The sequence below is a fragment of the Pseudorca crassidens genome, chromosome 10 (genome assembly GCF_039906515.1).
Source record: "Pseudorca crassidens isolate mPseCra1 chromosome 10, mPseCra1.hap1, whole genome shotgun sequence".
Lineage (NCBI taxonomy): Eukaryota > Metazoa > Chordata > Mammalia > Artiodactyla > Delphinidae > Pseudorca > Pseudorca crassidens.
The window spans coordinates 71,007,667-71,027,734 of NC_090305.1; the positions used below are offsets into that span (position 1 = coordinate 71,007,667).

A 20,068-nucleotide genomic window follows, 5' to 3' on the forward strand; every position below is an offset into this window, starting at 1 on the left:
TCAGAACAGAGAGACTCAGCATGTGCTCTAGGTGGAAACAGAAAGGGATGGATTGTGAGCTCACCCTAGAATCTTCCCTGACTCTCAGCTCACTGCTGCCAGGATTCACCCGCAGGCCTTCCTCTCCCCAGCCTGGACCAGCCTCCTGGGTGCAGCACAGAAATGGCCACCAGAGGGCGCAATCACCCCTCTGAACTTGCCTCAAATCTTCCCTATCTCCTTAGGAATGGACATTCCCCAGGGCCGCTGCCTCCAAGGAATCTGGCACCAGTCAGAAATGAAGGGGGCCTGCAGGTTCTCTGCCCTTGAGGCAGCTTCAGTTCCATCTGGTGAGGGAGGCAGATCCTGAGACCAGTTCCAGAGGAATGCTGAGCTCGGTAGGCCTGGGCATCTGGGGAGGGGTTGACAGGGGCAGAAGACCCAGCCTGCTCTCTGGGAAAGACCAAGGCCGCACTCGGTGACCTTCCTCAGACTCCCCTGAAAAGATGCCAGTGAACACAATTGCCCTTAGCATCTTCCCTCCCCTGCGGACCCATGCCCCGTGGGCCCTCCCTTTTTCTCATGACAATTACCCCCAAATCACCTCCTGCTCCCCTTCATTTTAGGAAGGCCTGGAGAATTCTCCCCTTTTCCTCCCACTCACACCTCCAGTGAGCTCAGGGTTAGGGGTTGGCCCTCCGGTAGCATTTATTAAGTGCCTGCTATATGCCAGGGGGCTGGGGGGAGGGGGAGGCAGAGCAGTGGTCTCGCCGAGCAAGGCAGGTTGGGGCATCCCAGGCAGAGGGGCAAGTAGAGGTGGGGCGATGAGGCACGCTGGGCTGTTGCTCTGTGCTATTCGGCTGTCGTGGGGCCCCGGCAGAAGTTCCGGTTGTAGAAATGGCGGTTGTCCCTGGTCAGGGCTGTGCCCAGCTGGGCCCAGAAGCTGCCCTGGCCACTGGGCTGGTGGGGCCAGAGGAGGACGCTCTGGCGGCACAGGCGCTGGCGCAGCCGCACGTAGCGGGAGCGGTAGGCTTCGGGGCGCAGGATCACCAGCACCACGACGTCCTTGCGGTCCTCCAGCAGGCGCTGCTGGGCCAGCAGGAAGCTGGCACGCAAGAGGCCGCTGACCCGGTCCGTGTGGGCCAGCACAAACAGGGTCTTGCGGCTGCTGTAGACCGAGGCCCACAGGTTCTCAAAGAGCGTCTTGCCGGGTAGCCAGTCACGCTCCTCCAGGCACAGGCGGAGTGCCCGGCGCCCACGGCGCTCCTCCAGCTGTACCCGCAGCTCGTTGTACACCCAGTCGGCCACTGCGCTCTGTGCCTTGTCGAAGACCACGAAGGCATCGTAGAACAGGGCGTCTGCGCCCCGCCGCTGCCCCCACCGGGGCAGCCAGGCCAGGCACAGGTGGAAGCAGTACCAGAGGTCCCAGCCGCAGAGGTGGTGCAGCATGGGCACAGCCAGACCCAGGGCCACCACCATCAGGGAGAGGCCAAAACAGTCCCAGGAGAGGGCCTCGTCCAGGCAGAGGCGCAGGTCCTGCGCGAAGATGCTGCGGCCCTGGAGCTGGCGGGGACTGCCACACTTGACTCGGCTGGGCAGCCCGGGCACGGCAGCCTGCACCTCCAGCAGGAAGTCCACGAAGGCCGCCCCACAGGCGCAGTGCAACGGGTTGGTGCTCACGTCTAGGATTTTCAGGGTGCCCGCTACGGAGCCAAACCAGGAGGGCTCCACCGTCTTGAGGGCGTTGGCACTGAGGTTGAGCTCTTCCAGCCGCTTGGCGAGCACAAAGAAGCCGGGGGTCACGAAGCCGATGCTGTTGCCGCTGAGGTCCAACTTCCGGATCTGGGTACCAGACGGCAGGCTGCCATTGCTCAGGGCCTTCAGCTGGTTTCCCGCCAGGTCCAGCGTTTCCAGCTGGGGCAGGAGGGCCAGGCTGCTCCAGTTGAAGAAGCCCAGGTTATTGTCACGGAGACGCAGCAGCTTCAGGCTCTTGGGGAGGTTGTCCAGGGTGCATGGCAGGAGGGTATGCAGGCGGTTCTGGGACAGGTCCAGCAGGACCAGGCTTCTCAGGCCTTGGAAGAAGCGGAGATAGAGGTCTCCCTCAGCCCACATCTGGCTCAGGGCATTGCCACTGAAATCCAGGGCCTGCAGCGAGGCGCTGCAGAGCTGCTGGGACACACGGCTACGGATGTCGTTGTGCGCCAGGCTGAGGTAGCGCAGGGAGCGCAGCTGGGCCACGAAGCTGAGATTGTGGCCCACGCCCTGCATGCTGAAAGGCTGGCTGTTGTAGCTGAGGTCCAGTGCCTCCAGTCGCGGCAGCTCCGTGAACGAGCTCCCGTGGTACAGGTCCAGCTTGTTGTGGGACAGGTCCAGCACCCGCAGGCTGGTCAGCGGCACGAACTGGGAGCCATTGACCGCCTGCGAGATGCTGTTGTGGCTCAGGCGCAGGCACTGGAGGCGCGAGAGGCGGGCAAACATCTCTGGCTGGATCGTCACCAGGTTGTTCCGTGACAGGTCCAAGGTGAAGCTGGAGTTCTTGCAGCTTAGCGTGAAGTCCTCCAAGCTGAGGGTGTCCAGTGGGCCTGGAGCGAGGTCCCTGGACGGCAGCCAGATCTTCGGCCCACTGTCCGCCTCCCCCAAGGTGGCTGCCGGCCTTGCAGCTCCACTGATGCGGTTGTCCGACAGGTCCACGTAGAGCAGGCCCGGGAAGGCCCCGAACATGCTGAGCTGGGCCTGGTTGATGAAGTTCATCTGCAGACGCAGAATCTGTAGCATGGGCAGGTGTGTCAGCGGCTGAAGTGTGGTCTCGCTGAGCGAGCGGAAGAAGATGCCGTGCATGTCTAGCTCCTTCAGGGAGAGCAGGCCCCTGAAGGAGGGCGCCAGGTGCAGGTGGGCGAAGGACACCTTCTTGTGGTAATTGAAGGACAGGTTGAGGCTGCGCAGCCGGGCCAGGCCCCGGAAGGCCGTGGTCTTGGTGATGCAGTCATAGAGGAAGTTCTCACTCAGGTCTAGCACTTGGAGCCTGCCCAGGCCACGGAACCATCTGTTGTCCAGTCTGTAGAGAGAACTGTCCTTCAACACCAGGCCTTCGAGGCGGCTCAGGTGGCTGAAGGTGTCGGGGTGCAGCTTGGGGAAGTGCTTCGGACACTCCATGCAGGGGTTGCGGGCATGGTCACAGCGGCGGCAGTTCCCACCCACGTCGAGCACGCGCAGGGCGGTCAGATTGGCCAGGTCCTCGGGCGCCAGGGTGACAATGTGGTTATAGGACAACAGCAGGGTCTCCAGGCTGGGGGGCAGGAGGCGGGGCACCTCCGTGAGGTTGTTGTACTTGAGCGACAGGTGCGTGAGGTTGCCCAGGCCAAGGAGGGCGCCCGGGGCCACCTCCAGTGTCCGGTGGCAGGGGTTCTTGTAGTAGCAGTTGCCGTCCATGTACAGAAAGCGCAGGGCGTGTAGGCCGGCGAAGTGGGTGGGGTCTAGCACCAGGATGTTAGTGTGGCTCAGCGACAGGGACACGAGGGACCTGGGCAAGGCGGGCACGGTCGTGATGCCGTTGTAGCTCAGGTGCAGCTCCTCGAGGGTGGGCACGGCCAGGAAGGTGTTGGGCTCGATGGTCATGTGGCAGGGGAAGTGCATGGGGCTGAGGCCGGTCGGCGGGCAGTTCCACTTGAGGTTGAGGATCCGCAGGCTGGACAGGTGGGCGAAGTCGGAGTCATGCAGGTGGTGGATGCGGTTGGAGAGCAAAGAGAGGCTGGTGACATTGGCCCGGGGCGCCGCGGCCGAGAAGTGTGGCACAGACTTCAGGAACAACCAGTTGCAGTTCACCAGGCCGTGGGGCTGGAGTTCACAGGGCAGGAAAGCAGGCAGGGTGCCCTGGGCCAGGGCTGCAGCCAGTGCCACTGCCTGCACCAGGAGAGAAAGGGGGTGCCGGGCACGGCAGGGGCCCTGTGGGGTGGGCACCGTGTGAGGGCACGGCCCCAGCTCCACCTCTCCTGCCCCACCCCCCGGGTCTCCCGCAGGGCTCCCAGCCCTCCAGGGAGGTTCCTGTTCCTCTGCCCAGTGCCCATCCCACCTCCAAGGCCCACAGGGAACTTGGACTCAGGTCTGAGGCCCAGCCTTTGACTCAGAACGGGGAGTCAGAACTGGTTCTGAGACCTGGAATCCAGACTCATGATCTAGAGCTTTCACTCAACCAAACCCCAACTGGACAGGAGAGCCAGGTAGGTGGTCAACAGGCCCCCCAGGATCTCCCCGACTCTCCCCTTCCGTTCCTCAGAGGTCATTTCTCTTTCCTCCTGAGCAAAGGGGCATCTTCCCTTCCCTCCAGCCCCCTGAAAATCTCCCTCTGCTTTCTACCAGGCTTCTCCCAGCCCTCCCTCTCCGTTTGGCCAAGAGGTGGGAATGAGGGTCTCCTGCTGGGGCTCAGGCTGTCTACCACCCAGGGTCCTGGCCAGAGTGGGCACTGCCCAGCTCTTTCCCCATCTGCCCACCTCACCCAGCCCAAGCACTCAACCTGCTGTGGGTCAGAACGGATTGGAGGGGAGGTTGGGCAGCAAAGGGCAGACAGGGCCCAGCCTGGGTGCTCCCCTTGCTCGCAGCCCAGCACCACCACTGAGCGCAGCCCTAGGCCCCAGCCTCCTCACCCAAGCAATGGGTTTGTGTCTCATGGCTCAGAGAAGGTCTTCTGCTCTGATATCTTCAGGGTTCAGTGAGTTTCCCCAGGGCCACCTGGGTGACTGTCCCTTTCACCATTGCAGCCACCAATCCCACCTTTCTCCCTACCACTTCCCACTGTCCCCTTCCCTGGGGACTGAGGGCTGCTATCCTACCATGACAGGGAATGGGGGCTTCTCCAGAGGGTCTGGCTGGCAGACTAGGCAGCAGCTGCAGGGAAGGATGCTTCGCATTCACAGCCCCTTCCCGTGGTGACAGCTTGGGGAACAGAGGAAGTGAGAATTTCGCAATAACCTAGCCCCCTTCCTTCCCCCACCCCATGCCCAGGGCAGGGGTGTCGGGGCGGGGGGGGGGGGGATGCAATGAGTCAGAGGCTATTTGCATAGTCAGGTGGCAGCCGGCCCCTTCACCTCTTCCTCTTTCTACTCTCCCCCCCACCCCTCTTCTCCACAGCCTGTCCTAAGAACCCTCCACATCCCACACGGGCCTCACACCGGTCCTCTGGGAAGTCTGGGGAGAAACAACCACCAGAGACCAGTCTAAGGTCAGTGAGAGAGTGGAATTAGGGGCAGTGCCAGACCTGGGTGGGCTACTGACACCCATGCCAGGGCCTGCTCAGCCCCTGCCCCCAGGCAGCACTCTCAGGCCAGCAGCTCCCGCACTGCCCTTTCCTGCCCTGCGGCCCCATCCCCAGGGCTGTGTGCCATGCCAGGCCTGGCATACAGGGTCGGGGGGCAGCACTGGCCTTGCCCAGGCTCACCTGCCCCACTGCAGCTGCCACTTCCTCTAGGAGCAAGGACTCCTCTGCATTCCCAACACACCATCAGAGAACAAACCCCATGGCTGGACCAGCTGAGACCTCCTGGCTCATCCTCCCCTGAGGCTCTTCTCACACGATCCTTCTGACCCAGGTAAGAATCGTAACAGATCACTCAGGCCCAAAGCCTCAAGGTGACCCGGGACCCTCAGCAAGTCCTGCTGGCTCCAGGTTCAGAATCTGCCCGTTGCCCCCCACCTTCACATCCACCAGCCTGGTCTGAGCCGCCATCACCTCTTGCCTAGACCAGTGCAGTCATCGCCTCCTCAGGGTTGTCCTGATTCTGCTCTCAAGCCCCAAAGCTTATTCTCATTAGACCCTTAGGTCACATTAGGTCCCTCCTCTGCTCAGACACCTCCACGGCCCTTTCTGGGGTCAAAGCCATTCTACATCATAGCCAGCAAGGTCCTATGGTATCTGCCCTCTCACTGCCTCCCTGACCAGTCTCCAGCCATTGGCCTTCTAGCTGTGGCTTGAACACACCCATGTACTCTCCTGCCCCAGGACCTTTGAATGTGCTGTTTGTTTGTTTATTTAGCTGTGCTGGGTCTTAGTTGTGGCATACAGGATCTTCATTGTGGCATGCGGGATCTTTCAGCTGCGGCATGAGGGATCTAGTTCCCTGACCAGGGATCAATCCTGGGCCCCCTGCATTGGGAGCATGGAGTCTTAACCTCTGGTCCACCAGGGAGTCCCCATTCCCCCTGTCTTGAAGCTTTTTCCAGATACTCACATAGCCCCCTCCCTCATCACCTTTACATCTCTGCTCACACATCACCCTCTCAATGAGGCTTTCTCTGACATTCTTATAAACCCCCTACCCCAGATTGGGTTTTCCTGAGCTCTTTTACGTAATTTGTCCTTAACAGTCTTTACCTGCTAACACACCATAATACTGATTTTTCATGGTTTCTTGTATATTCTCTTATTCCTCTGCTGGAACGTCAGCTACTTGAGGGCAAGGACCTCTTTGTCTGTGTCCCCAGAGCCCAGCACAGTACCCGGCACATAGCAGGTGCTCAATATTTGCTGAACCCATGGGTCTCCAGCACTCAGCCCTGGGCAGGCACAGAGAGTGTTTCTGAGTCATGGTTGAATGAATGAACAAACAAATAGGGCTTCTGCTGGGAGGGGAAGCTTCTCTGTGCTTCTCTGTGCCCACCTCTGGATGGTGTCATGGCAGGCAGGCGCCAAGCTGCCAGGCGTCCAGCTGGTGCACAGGCCCAGGCGGTTTAGCAGTCTGAGGGCGATGGCATTGTCCTCCTGCTCACCTGAGAACCAGTGTTTGGGGTGGGAAAGGACAGGTCTCCTTCTCTGGATTCTGGCTAGGGTTCCAGCTCTCCTCCCTACAATTCTAAGGGCTTCAGGACTTCCCTGGTGGCACAGTGGTTAAGAATCCACCTGCCAATGCAGGAGACATGGGTTTGAGCCCTGGTCCGGGAAGATCCCACATGCCTTGGAGCAACTAAGACCGTGCACCACAACTACTAAGCCTGCGCTCTAGAGCCCATGAGCCACAACTACTGAGCCTGTGTGCTGCAACTACTGAAGCCCGTGAGCCTAGAGCCCAGAGCCCACACTCCGCAACAAGAGAAGCCACTGTAGTGAGAAGCCCATGCACTGCAACAAAGAGTAGCCCCTGCCCACCACAACAAGAGAAAGCCTGCGCGCAGCAACGAAAACCCAATGCGGCCAAAAATAAACTAATTAATTAATTAATTTTAAAAATAAATAAATAAGGGCTTTAGTAGGGGCTGAGAGAGGCCCCAGGGATGGGATATTGCCCTGAGTCCCAGCCCAAGATGCACTCTCAAGAAAAAGGACGGTGCCCATCGAGCAGCTGAATCCATCATCGGCCCCACATGTCCCCACCCCTGCACAACTCCCACCCAGGATGGGAGGGGTCTTCCACCCACTTCTCAGAGGCAGAGAATGAAGTTCTGGTTCCTGCTGAATCCCAAGCCTGAGGGAGATTCTCCCAGACTCCCTGGGACCAGAAACCCAGGCCCTTCGGGGCACAATGCAGGTACCCAAGAGAGGGCCCATGAGATGACAGTGAAGTCTGCACATGCACACATGGGCTGGAGACACCAAGACCCAGAGGTCCACGGAAACAGCCACCATGCCTCAGGGCCACAGCAGCCGGGAAACCTCGTGGACAGAGCTTACTCAGTGTGGCAGGCCCCCAAGGAGGTCCATGTCCTAATTCCCAGAACCTGTGAATATGTTCCCTTATGTGATAGAGACTTCGCAGGTGGGATTAAGTTAAGGCTCTTGAGATGGGCAGAGTATTCCGGATTATCTGAATACAATCACAATGTCCTTATAAGACAGAGGCAGAGGGGATTTGACTACTGATGGCCATATGATCACGGAAGCAGAATCAGAGATAAGATGCTATGCCCCTGGCTTTTAAGATGGAGGGGCCACAAGCCAAGGAATGCAACCGGCCTCTAGAAGGTGGAAAAGGTGAGGAAATGGATTCCCCCGAGGCCTCCAGAAGGAAACAGCCCTGCTAAAACTGTGACGTTAGCCCTGGAAGACTCATTTCAGACTTAAGAACCGTGAGAGAATAAATGCGTAGTTTTTTTGTTTGTTTGTTTGTTTGTTTTTTTGCGGTACGCGGGCCTCTCACTGCCGTGGCCTCTCCCGCTGTGGAGCACAGGCTCCTGACGCGCAGGCTCAGCGGCCATGGCTCACAGGCCCAGCCGCTCCACGGCATGTGGGATCTTCCCGGACCGGGGCACGAACCCGCGTCCCCTGCATCGGCAGGCGGACTCTCCACCACCGCGCCACCAGGGAAGCCCTAAAGGTGTAGTTTTAAGCCACTAAGTTTGCGGTACTTTGTTGCGGCAGCCACAGAAAACGAACCTACCCAGATCCCCTATATCACAGCACAGGTGTGCCTGCCTCTTGGATGGAGCTCCCATCGACAAGCCGGCCTCTCCACGCTGTGCCCTCGTATACAGGAACACAGATTCTCCCACACATCTGCAGCCGGGAGGGCTGGGGCTCCACGTAGCAGGCCAACAGGCCCCTTCTGCATTGGGAGGGGACAGTTCTATGCTCAGGGCTTCCCCATTCCCGGCGCCAGAGATGGTCCCTCAGGGCCAGACTCAGCTGTTGATTTAAAAATATTTTATTCTTTAAAAAATACAGCATTCAACCATCTCGTCCTGCAATGACCCCCTGCCCCAGCCCCGAATGACCGCACCCCTTGTGGCCAAAGGCTTCTGGGCCATGCTGGGACCCTAGTCTCAGTTCCCCTGGGGGCCAGGTTCATGCCAGGCCCCCCACCCAGCCCCTTGAACCAGCTGGGCAGGGTCCCCAGATGCCCTGGGCACATGGAAGAGAGGCAGGAACAGCAGAGGGGGAGGGTCGCAAAATGCCAGCCCAGTGGTCCTCGGAAGCTGCAAGAATGTTCACTCACCAGCCCTCCTGCCCACAGGAGGTCACCCCAGAGCCCAGGCTGGGAAGGAGGGAGGTGGCCACAGGGATGGGGTCGGGGTCGGGTAGGGGCAGCCCCACAGTTCCACATGCCAGCAGGGCTCGGGTCCCGCCACCTAGCTGTCGTCCCCATTCTCGCCGGGGCCACGGATGAGGCGCTTGTGGCCCCGCTTGCCCCCGGGGCCCTTGGGCTTGGCGAAGGCCTGCTTGAAGGCGTGCTGCTTGGGGTGCACCTCGTCATAGAGGAAGCTGGCCGTCAGCTCCGCCCCGTCGCCAATCTCAATCTGTGCAGGGCAAGGCAGTGGTCGGTCACTCCAAGGGTGGAGGGCCCTAACACACACCACCCTTGGTCACCCCCACTCCTGGGGCACCCCCCTGATCTCTCTCACTCTAGCCCTGGGGTGTCCTCTCAGATCCCCACGTGAAACGCACCTCCAGGAGCACAGAGCCTAGGGCCTGCTGCCCTGTAGGCCTTGTCACCCCCTACCTGCCTTCCAGACCCAGGAAAAGGAGAGACATGGGTGTCACAGCTGGGGCTTGTCCAAGACATCAGTTACCTGGGCGGCCTGGGCTATGCACACTACCCCCTGGGCCTCAGTCTCCCCATCCAACCAACAGGGCAACAATGCCCCTGCTCTGCCATTCTCATGGGACCCTGATGCCCCACGTGGAGGGTGGGGTGACAGGGCCCTGGGAGGCGAGGCCCTAGGGAATGGGCACCCACCTTCTTGGCGATCTCCAGCTGGAAGTCCTGCTCCACAGAATCGAGGAGGCGGCTCTTGCAGCTGGAGTAGAGCATGCGCTCCTTGATGCTGCACTTGTAGCCGGGCATCGAGTAGATGAACACTGCAGAGAACAGGGAGGTGAGCCGCAGTGGGCCTGGGACTCCTGCCGCCCCATGGCCCCTGCAGGCGGCCCACCCAGCTGTGGGCCAACGCGGGAGACCTGCTGCGGCCACTCACCCACAGACTCCAGGGGGTCACCCTCATGGGTGTGCTTGTAGAGGAAGAAGTGGTAGCGGGCGGCATCTCGGGGCACCCGTGATGGCAGCTGCGCCACGTCCGTTGGCTCTGTGTGCACCAGTTCGATGGTCTCCCGCTCCAGGTCCAGCTTCTGCCGAGGGGCAGGGGGAGACGTGAGGGCACCGCGCGGGGGAGGGCCCAGGCCCACCCTCGCCAACAAGAATTCCCTGAGGTGGGAACCTGCTGTCATCTCTCCCTCTCCCGGGGCTCCCCTCCCCCATCCTGCCATGCGGGTCCCTCTGAAGAGGCCACTCCTGGGCACTGCCCCAACTCTGCCCCTTTGAACACTCTGCTAGAGGAGCAAGTCCCAGCAAGGACAATGGACAGGACAGTGGAGAGGGCCTTCACCTCAAGGAGGCATCACCCTTGGGCCAGCCTATCCTCAGAGCTGAGGACCCATTCTGCTTGAAAGGGGGCAGGCTGCACCACTGGGGCAGAGGGACCCTGGCTGGGGAAAGGGGGTGGTCAGGGGGCTGCAGAGGGAGTCTGGGACAGGAAGGGGCTCAGGGCTGAGGGGTGAACCCAGGGGTGATGTGTTTATGCAGCGTGGAGGGCGGATTGAGGGACAGTGTCTCACAGGAGTCCCTGTGGGTGAGCCGGGCAGGGCAGGGCAGGGGAACAGAGTGCAGCCACCGCACGTGGCTACTGTAGGGAACAGGTAGGGATGGAGGGCAGCGTGTTCCCACCAGTACGTGGGTGAGCTGAAGTGAGCACATGCGTGTGCACAGGAGCAGGGTGGAGGTGCAGCACACCCTGAGTGTGTGCCTGGGACAGGGGACGGGCACCCACCAGCTGGATGTAGTTGACTGTCTTCTGTCTGAGCTGCTGAAGTGCCCGCTGGGCCTGAGGCTGCAGAGGGAAGGCCAGGCCCTGCAGGGTCTGGTGTTTGCTCTCCACACTGATCTCTGTCTTCACCTGGGGACAGATGAACATTAAGCGAGGCCCTCACATGCCCAAACCAGGGTGTAGCCCACCTGGGGAGCACAGGCTTGGCCAGCAGGGCATGACGTGACCTCGAAGGCCTCGGGCCAGGACTTCTGCCCACCCTGTCCAGCACACCCACCTCGTTAATACGGATCTGCTGAAGTTCTCTCTCGGCCGAGGTCAGCGGGGCGGGTGCCGCACAGGATGACAGGTGCTTCTGGTACCCAGCAAAGGAGAGGTCATCCTGGCCGGTGGATGTAGAGGCATAAATGAGCACCTTGGGGTGGGCTGGCAGAAGCCCACTAAGTACCCCAGCTTGCAGACCTTGGACCCTCGCAGCCCTCCCTACTCACCCCCAAGCCTGGCACCCACTTACTCTGGACCCTGTATAACACCTCACCCTCTGTGGGTTCATGACCGCAACCTAGTGATCCTGGCCTTGAAGGGGGCGAGGGGCGCCCAGGGGAGGGGGCCTACCTTCACAGTCCCGAAGAGCTCATCCTTGATGTGGCCGCCCCCAAACTCCTTCTTCACTGTGGCCCGTGTGGCTGCATACAGCATCTTCAGCCGCACCTGAAGGGTGGGGGCCAAGCCATGAGACCCCTCCAGGCAGGGCTGCCCGTCCAGGAGCAGACAGGAGCCTCTGGGTGAGGACCTGGTCACTTCATTGTGCCCACACACCCAGCAGAGGGCGCAGCAGAGCACCCAGCAGAGGGGGCGAGGCTGCAGTAGGGCGGCTCAGACAGCAGGGGGAGCCGCTGTCCAGCCCAACCTCTTGCCTCCTACAGCCAGGCTTATCTGGCTAGGAGGCTCTCAGAGACCCCAGGCTCCAAGCACAGGACCTCATCCCTTGCTCTCGTACCCTCTAGAGCAGGATCTGATGTCTCCCCCGTTCAGACTCCCTGGGGCAGGGCCGTGTTATCTCAATCAGACCCAGCTTCCCCCTTCCTCCAATCTGGGGGCTGGGCAGGGGTCCCTAGGACTCACAGGGGAATTATCAGGTGACCAGGCGAGGAAGAGCCACTCGAAGCCCTGGGCGTTCTGCGTGTCCAAGCGGTAGAGCAGGTAGCAAGGCTGCTGGGCATCCAGCAGCGGCAGCACGGCCCCATCATAGTCCTGGTCCCAGCAGCCCACCAGCTCCCTCGAGGCACCCAGCACGAGCTGCTCTGGGGGCAGAGGCCAGGTGAGCCAAGGAGTAGCCATGTCCCACATCCACCTGTGACTGTGGGCCTCGGCCTCTGGCGGTGACTCAGACCCACTGACCACCCACCCCACCTTCCCCTGGAGCCACCACGTCCCTGAAGGCTGTCTGTGTGACTCAGTCATGAGTGAATGAGGACACAGAGCCGCCAGCCCGAGGTCGCACCTTCTACACACACACACACACACACACACACACACACACACACAGAAATGGTCTCGAGAACATGCCCACAGCTGACCCAGCACAGGCAACCGCACCAAGACACACAGCCACATGCCCACAGCCATCGACAACGCGACCCCTCACAGACATCCACACACTCAGACCCACCGCACAGCTCCTCAGCACACAGCCCCACTGGGCTACCTACTGCCCCCTCCTCCCTCAGCCTGGGGCTCCAGCAGACACCCCAGCACACCCTTCTCAGAAAGAATGTGCTATGGGAAGTGGGATCACAGCCTCAGGCCACAGGGATCTGCAGGCACAAAGGCACATGGGCAAGAGGGAGACAGGGGCTCTTACCAGACGCTGTATGAACAGCTACCCTGCTGCCCCCGACCAGCTGCAGCTTCCCCAAAAGTAACAAATCAAAAGCAGCCAACCTCTAAATGCCTGGGGCCGAGTGGCTGAATGGGGCATCGAGGCTGGACATACATTTGACCTATCAGCCCACAAGGCCTCAGTGTGGCACCGAACACCAGCCCAGATGTGCACAGGCCCAGGCTAGAGGAAGAACTGGGGCAAGGGGACAATCACCACCTGGCCAGGGGGTACCGGCACCTGACTACCAGGCCCTCCTGATGGGGGCACGGGGCCTGGCTGTCCAGGAGTCCCAACAAGCCAGGCCACCTCCCTCTGGCCTTGGCCTCCTCACCTATCCTCCCAGAGCTCAGATGGGATCAAGGCTGAAACCCAGCAGTCACAGGCCGACTGGACCCCAACAGCACTGCCCAAGTTGTTTAATGTGTTGCCAACATTTTTCAAACTGGGAACTTTCAAATAAGAAGTGGAATTCATGGCTTCTCTAGAAAAATCAGGAAATCAAGCCACACTCAGTGGGAGCTGGGCAATGGCTGCCTGTCAGCAGGCCTGGACCCTCCTGGGCGCTCCCAGGTGCCCCAACAGCTGTAATGCTGAATGCAGGTAAGGGCTCACCTAGAGACTCCTCCTGGTAAACGTCTACAGGGACGACCTGTCTGGGAGGCGACAGGGAAGGCTGGGGACTGGGGTCCATGAGTCTACTTCTTCGGAGGGGTCCAGGGAGCTGACCTACCCCAATGACCCCAACCCAGCCTCTGAGGGCATCTGAATCTGGGGACCCTGGACAAAGCCCAGCACAACTCTGGCCCTAAAGCCTGGGGTGAATTCTGGGTCTGGGAAGACCCTGCTTTGACCCAATTCAATGTGTCAAAAGTCAGCTGGGCACCAAGCCCATTCGGGGAGCCCCCAGCAGGGCCCACTACTGCATGGCTACCAAGAAGGGCTGGAAGGATTCGTGGCGGCCCGGCTCACCCCCAGTCCTGGAGTCTGCACCCTTTACTTGCAGGGCCAGCCCCTCAGCTGTCCTCTACTCCAGGACTCCTCTACCCCAAGTCCCCCCACGCCTCAGTCTAATCCTCTACCTCCTCAAAGCCCCTCCCCACTTCAGGCCTCAGCTCAAGCTCACCTGCCCCCCCAATCCCTATATCCCCAGCACCTCCCTTTGTGGAAGCCCCAGGTATTCTGGGTCCAGGTCAAGGCCTAGCCAAGCCCGGAATCCCCTAGTCCTGCTCTCAAAGAGGCTGACACGAGTCCCTTCTCCCCATTGTGAGGGCACTTCCCAAGGTTAGGGCCCTGGCTTCTCCTTAGGAATCTCCCCGAGCCAGTGGCCAAGCGAGGCCAGGCTTGCCGACCACACAGGGAGGTGAGTGGCACTAGCCACACGGGGCAGTGCCTGGCCTTACTCATCCTCTGCCACCCTACCTAACCCAGCCCAGCCCCCTGACTAGGCCAACGGCCAACTACAGAGCCTCTGGGGAGGGCTCTCCTTGCTATCCCCCCAGCTTCAGCCTCCTGCTCAGTGTAACAGGCAGAATGACCATGCCCACCTCCAGCCCTCTCCTACAAGACACCTCCCATTTCCAGATGGGAAACTGAGGTCCTGAGGGGGCTGGAGGCCAATGTCCCCCACCTCTCAGAGGAGCAGCGGGGTCCAGCCACCAGCCTGTACCCTCGCCTGTAGGAAGCACTCACCGTCCTCAATGACGACTTTGATGAGCCGCACAGAACCAGCCCGCGCCTTGGCAAAGAACTCCTTCAGCTCCTCGGTAGCTACCAGAACAAGAAACATGGTGGAGGATGAGCAGACAGAGGGAGCACGGTGGGCAGGAACACACTCAGGGCCCACTCTGTCCTGGGGGTCTGGTGGCGGAGCTGGGAGCCGGGTTAAATACGGCCCCCCATGTGACTGGGAACCTGAGACAGCCGCTGAACACAAGCTCCCAAATTTAGCCAGCAGAGGTGGCAGGCGGGCGGCCTGCTGGCTGGGATGGCTCTGTTGACAGGGCACACGGGGATGGGACAGCCCACCCGAGAATGGGGCGGGCTCTGGGACAGGCCAAACCAGCCAGAGTGAACGGCCCCCTCCTGTCCCCTGCCCCCCAAGAAGGCCCAGCACAGAACTGGCCTGGGACACTCCCAGCACCGTCATGTCCACAGACAGAAATACAAGAACAACTGCTCCCAATGCACACTGCCCACTATGTCTACTCACATGTGTACATGCATACACACACACATGCATTGCATGTTGCACGTGCCAATGGGTACATACTCAGTCAGGAATGTGTGAACGAAATATATAAACACTATGTGACAGAGAGAGGAACAGAAATGCAAACGCCCTCATACATGAACACACCACTCAGCTGGTCAAACATAAATGGACGTACACATTTAAACGTGCAAACACACAGACACACACACACAGATACAGTCCCCAGGGTGCTAATAAATTCACACACAGGCAAATGCAGAGCATGGCTAACATGTTTGTACAGGCAAGTGGCTGTACAAAGTGTACACAGAAATACACATGCATGCACACCCAGCCCCAGCCCACCAGCCACACTGCCTAACCCTGAGAGGCCCTGGGGAGCCAGGCCAGCTCTGGCACAGCCCTGCCAGGAGGCGATAAGCCTCCACCCCCAGGCAGCTGGAAAGAGGAGTGACTCTCAGGGTCTCCCCAAAACAGACCCTGTCTTGGTCCCTGAGCCACAGACCTGAAAGGTGACAGCCAGTGACCAAGGACCCAAGTGCAGAAGTGAGGATCATGGTCAGAGCTAGGGAAGATCTAGCTCTGGAAGTCACAGATATACTGGTGGTTCAGAGAGGGAAACCAAGGTCCAAGTTGGGAAGGACCTACTTGGGTCTCTGGGTGCACAGGGCCAGGCCAGCATGACCTTGGGGCTGCCCAGGGGTCAGGAGAATTCTGCAGGAACACAGCTGGACGGCTGAGGTCAGAGAATATTTATAGGGCCCAGACCCGGCAGCTCGAGGGCGGGGTGGGGGGGGGGCCTTTAGGAAAACAAACTCTGGTCATGTCCTCAGGTGCCCATCATGCAGGGTGACCCTGAGCCTGAGACCTCACGCTGTGCACCACCCTCCAAGGCCACTGGGTGGGCAGGGTCCCAGCTAAGCCCGGCAGGCCCTTGGGGCTGAGAGCAGCATGGCATGGAGACACAGCCCCAATGCACCAGGACAGAGCTGCCCCTCAGCAGACCCCAAGCAGGTCCCTGATGAAGAGCTTTACCTCAGGGGCTCCACCTTTCCCATAGCTATCTGTGACCTCTGACCTCACTGAACCTCAAGCTCATCTATAACATGGAGCTAATACCCCTCACATGGTTAGAGCCTCTCCTAATAACAATTACTAATACTTTTTTAAGATTTTTTTCTGATGTGGACCATTTTTTTAAAGTATTTATTGAATTTGTTACAATATTGTTTCTGTTTTATGTTTTGGTTTTTTGGCCCTGAGGCATGTGGGATCTTAGCTCCCCGACCAGGGAATGAACCTGCACCTTCTGCAGCAGAAGGTGAAGTCTTAACTGGACTGTCAGGGAAGTCCCAGAAATTATTAATTTTTATTACTGTAATGACGGCGGGACAGGCTGTGCTGAGCTGTCACTTCCACCTGCTCAGACCTCTCCCAGGGAGAGGCTGACACGCCCCTTCTAGTGTTACCAGGACAAAGTGACACCCCGGTAGTGGAAGAGACATCCTCCTCCATGCCTCCTCAGCCACCATCAATAATCCAGAGGCCAGGCCTGGGACACCTGAGCCTCTATCATCAAAGATTCATGTCCCCCACCCCCACCCCACCCCCGCCTTACCTCCCGCCCCCCTCCCAGTAAGCCTCAGGTTACAGGTCTCTCCCCTGCCCAGCTCTGAGGCAGCAGATCCACACCTATGGCCAGGTCAAGGCTGGCACCTGGGCATCCAGGGTGATCTCTCCTGCGGCCTCCTCAGGACAGAAATGGGAAGGAGTGGGTTGCTCCCAGGCAGAAGGAGGGCTGGGAGCGGGGCTAGGCCCTCAGATTCCCCTAGGCAGGCCCATTGCAGCATATGGGAAATGAGGGAGTGAGGAAAGGCCCAGGCCACAGGACAGGTCAGCCTACAGTGGGGAGGAGGAGCCCTAACTTCTGATCCCCTCTCAGTTGGAGGCAGCAGCAATGATCAGACAAAGGGGAAGGAAGGGGCAGGTCCGGTGAGGGGCTGTTCCCTTCTGTGGGGCTGAGTCATGAAGCTGCCCCTCCAGCTCTTCTTGGAGAATGGCTGGCCCAGACCCAGGCCCCTGCCTTTTCTGGTCCTGTGGGGTGTGGCCAGGGAAACCCTCTCAGGGCCAGCCACCAAGTGGCCACAACCACAAGCAGAGATCCAGGCGGTCAGGCTGGTTGATGGTGATGGCCCAGGGCAGGGGATCCTGATGTGGTGGGAGGAGTGGCTGACAGCCAAACCACTGGGCTATCTGGGCCTTCCCCACAGGCCAGGCAGCCCTCCCAGGCCAGTGACACAGGAGGACACTGAGGCCCAGGTAGGGTCAGGACACCTGGCTCCTGGCCACTGCTTCTTCCCCATCCTGTATAAGGAGGAAACCGGCCCCTTGGGGGAGGAGGGTGATGCTCTGGGCTGGAGAAGCTTGGGGTGGGGGGAGCTGGCCTAGAATCTCTAGGGTCAAGACCCTCTTCCCTGCCTCCAGCTTGGAGCAGGAGCCTTCCAGCACTGGCTGGGGCAGACTCAGGGGATCAGAGTGGAAAATGGCAGGGAGATCAGAGGTCAAGGTCAGATTGGCGACTCTCCACATCCCACTTAGAAAAAAACCTGTCCCAGGTTTTTCCCAGCCTAGTCTGTGAGGGTCCCAGGAGGAGCCCAAGGTCAGGGCCCCCTCCTCACACAGACACAAACCAATACGAGCCATACATGCATCCATGGTAACAAATGAACACTGAAATGCACCCAACTTGTGCACACGCACACAGACACCCACAGACATGTGCACACAGTCACGAAACACTGATGTCTAAAGATGATTCCATGCGACAGTGTCCAATCAGCCATTAGTGCATGTGCACTGGATGTACACAAGCAGTCAGATCCAGATGTGAACACACAGGACTGTACACACAAGACAAATGCACATGCGTGCACACTCCCTCAGATGTGCACATCCGGGTACACCCACCCCCCAGAAAGGAACAAAAATACATAGATGGGCACACACAGGCACATCCACCCCCACACAGGAACACCGATACTTCCACCCCAGCTGTGTGCGTACATGTACGCCCACCCTCAACTATGCACAGTAAGTGCGCATCCCACCAAGATGTGCCCACCCCAGGCGACCCGCGGCTGCAAAAGAGAACAGGAAGCTTCCCCAGGCTGGTGCCGAGGAGGAAACAGGGGCCGAGAGCCAGCAAGGGGGCGCAGCCGCGAGCACTGACCCTCGGCCCCCTGCCCGTCCGCCATCCTCCCTCACCGTGGATGCCGGTCTGGTGCGCCATGACTCTGTGCCCCGCTCCGCCCGCGCCGTCGGAGCCCTCGGCTTGGCCCCGGCCCGGCTCGGCTCGCTTGCACTCGTAGAAGGAAAAGAAGTAGGAGGATGTGGTGGCGGCCGCCCAGCCTCGCGCAGCTTCCCGGGCGGTGCCGCAGACCCGCCCCCAGAGCGCCCCGCCCCTGACGGGCGAGACCCGGAGGGGGCGGGGACTCGGGGCCGCGCGTGCGCGTAGTGGGCGCCTGGTTTCGGGTGGGCCCACGACTGAGTTGATCGCCTTGTTCGCGCGCTTGCGCGTGCCCTGTTTGTAGCCGAGAACAGGGCCTGCGTGTGTGGGCGCACGCGTGTTTGAGCCTGTGCACCATGATCCGAGTGGTCTATGGCTGGGGTGTGTCCGTGAGTTCCGGCCAGGTGGGTTTGTAGGTGGGTGGGATCCACGCATACCCCAACCTGTGGCCTTAAAGCGGGCGGGGGGCGGGTGTGGTCTGTGTGTGGATGGGCGTGCGTGTGTTTGAGTGGCATCCCTTTCCTCGGAGACGTTTCTTGAGCGCCTCCTGGGGGTCCTGGGCTCCTCGAGGCGTCCCGGCCCGCAGGCCCTGCCCTAGCAGTGGGAGCCCAGACCGACTTTCTACTAGGCAGTCAGCAAATGAGCTGTGTCTGTGGCAGCGAGCGCCCTGTGCAGAGTAAGAGACCACTAGGAAGAGGTGATATTTGAGCGGAGACCTGGAGGAAAGCCTGGTAGAGCGAGGGAAAAGTTTTCTGAGAAGAGAGAATTGCGTGTGCAAAAGCGCAAAGGAGGGTCAGAGCTTGGTGAGTCTGAGAAACTTCCAACTCCTAATCAACTTCTGGCTCCATACACAGCAGACTTGCCTTCTCTGGCATCAGCCCCTGCCTGCTGTTGCCAACATAATGTATCTTCTAGGCCACCGTGATTGAGTCAGGATGAGCACATGACCCCAGTCTGTCCAGTCAGAGCCTGTCCTGGGACTTTGGATGGGACGATTAGAAAGGAGGTGGGCTTTGGGGGCTGGGGTTGCTGAGAGTTGATGATGGATGATGTGGCCTGCCTGGTATCTAGCCCCAGCTTGAGCTCCCTGCTCCCTGTCCCTCTACTCAACCCTAACTAGGCAGAATTGAGCCCTCCTCTGTGTGCCCCAGACCCTGGGTTTCCTGTCTCCTGAGAGTCCAACTCACACAAAATTGAGAGGTTTTCTTGTTCATCTTCCTGTGCACGCCCTGAGGACTGGGCCTGTGTAGCAGGCTCACCATGGCCACCCTAGCACTCACAGTGGAACATAAAAACCATGTGTGGCCCTGCAGCCAGCCCTTGGGAGAACGGTTCGTAGGTAAGTGCCCCCAACTCTGAGATCTGTCACAGCCCAGATGAGGCCAGCAACACAGAGCCACTGGTTACATCAACTCTCAGACCTGGCCACCTCCACAAGAACACTTGGCAATTCCACAGAACCATAAGAACCTTGACCTCTTGGAAACAGGACTTAACCAAGAAAACAGATTGATGAAAAATAATAAGGTTATGTTCCCTATTAAAATGTCCATCACTGGGTGAACTACATGGCATCCTTAACATCAAGGTCTCCCCTGATACCTGGTTGGCCCCACCCTGTGTCATTCTCTGTTTTTATCACTACCTGATTCATATATTTACTTGCTTATTTGTTTATTGTCTTTCCCCCCACCAGTCATTAAATTTTTGCCCCTGCTCTATCCCCAACACCTAGAACAGTGCCCAGGATTAGTAGGTGCTCAATAATATTTGCCAAATAAAAAAAGTGTCTGAATGAACTATGAGTCTTTGTGTTGCACACTAACTATGACTGGGCACCTTTACTTAATCCTCATGACAGCCCTACAGGGTAGGTGTTATTGTCTCCTTACAGATGAAGAATGAGGTTTGGAGAGAGAAAGTGATTTGATCAAAGTCACAAGGTAGTGAGTGTCCCCAAGAA

The 20,068-nt window shown here is 59.4% G+C and overlaps 1 protein-coding gene across 3 annotated transcripts; it reads right to left on the reverse strand.

Annotated features, from left to right (window-relative positions):
* Positions 1–271: 271 nt before the first annotated feature.
* Positions 272–19,713, reverse strand: LOC137232509 (twinfilin-2). 3 transcript variants are annotated; one of them, XM_067754652.1, is made up of 9 exons: positions 18,084–19,713; positions 14,297–14,374; positions 11,848–12,026; positions 11,338–11,433; positions 11,000–11,104; positions 10,726–10,851; positions 9,877–10,027; positions 9,639–9,760; positions 665–3,921 (listed from the first exon to the last, which is right to left on the reverse strand). In XM_067754652.1, exons 1-9 carry the CDS (start codon positions 18,538–18,540, stop codon positions 832–834), a joined length of 4,404 nt encoding a protein of 1,467 aa, XP_067610753.1. In that variant the 5' UTR covers positions 18,541–19,713; the 3' UTR covers positions 665–831. The 3 variants fall into 3 exon arrangements, with proteins under 3 accessions (XP_067610754.1, XP_067610753.1, XP_067610752.1); XM_067754651.1 differs by lacking the exon at positions 665–3,921 and adding an exon at positions 8,591–9,198 and having other exon boundaries at positions 18,084–18,276; XM_067754653.1 differs by lacking the exons at positions 9,639–9,760; positions 9,877–10,027; positions 10,726–10,851; ... (3 more) ...; positions 14,297–14,374; positions 18,084–19,713 and adding an exon at positions 4,806–4,916 and having other exon boundaries at positions 272–3,921.
* Positions 19,714–20,068: the final 355 nt, after the last annotated feature.

Coding starts and splice junctions, on each gene's coding strand:
- LOC137232509 (XM_067754652.1), bottom strand. CDS start 18,540: ATGCGTGGATCCCACCCACCTACAAACCCACCTGGCCGGAACTCACGG. Junction 12,027..14,296: donor CAAAGTCGTCATTGAGGACG/GTGAGTGCTTCC, acceptor CTCTGCCCCCAG/AGCAGCTCGTGCTGGGTGCC. Junction 10,852..10,999: donor AGCAGATCCGTATTAACGAG/GTGGGTGTGCTG, acceptor ATCTGTCCCCAG/GTGAAGACAGAGATCAGTGT.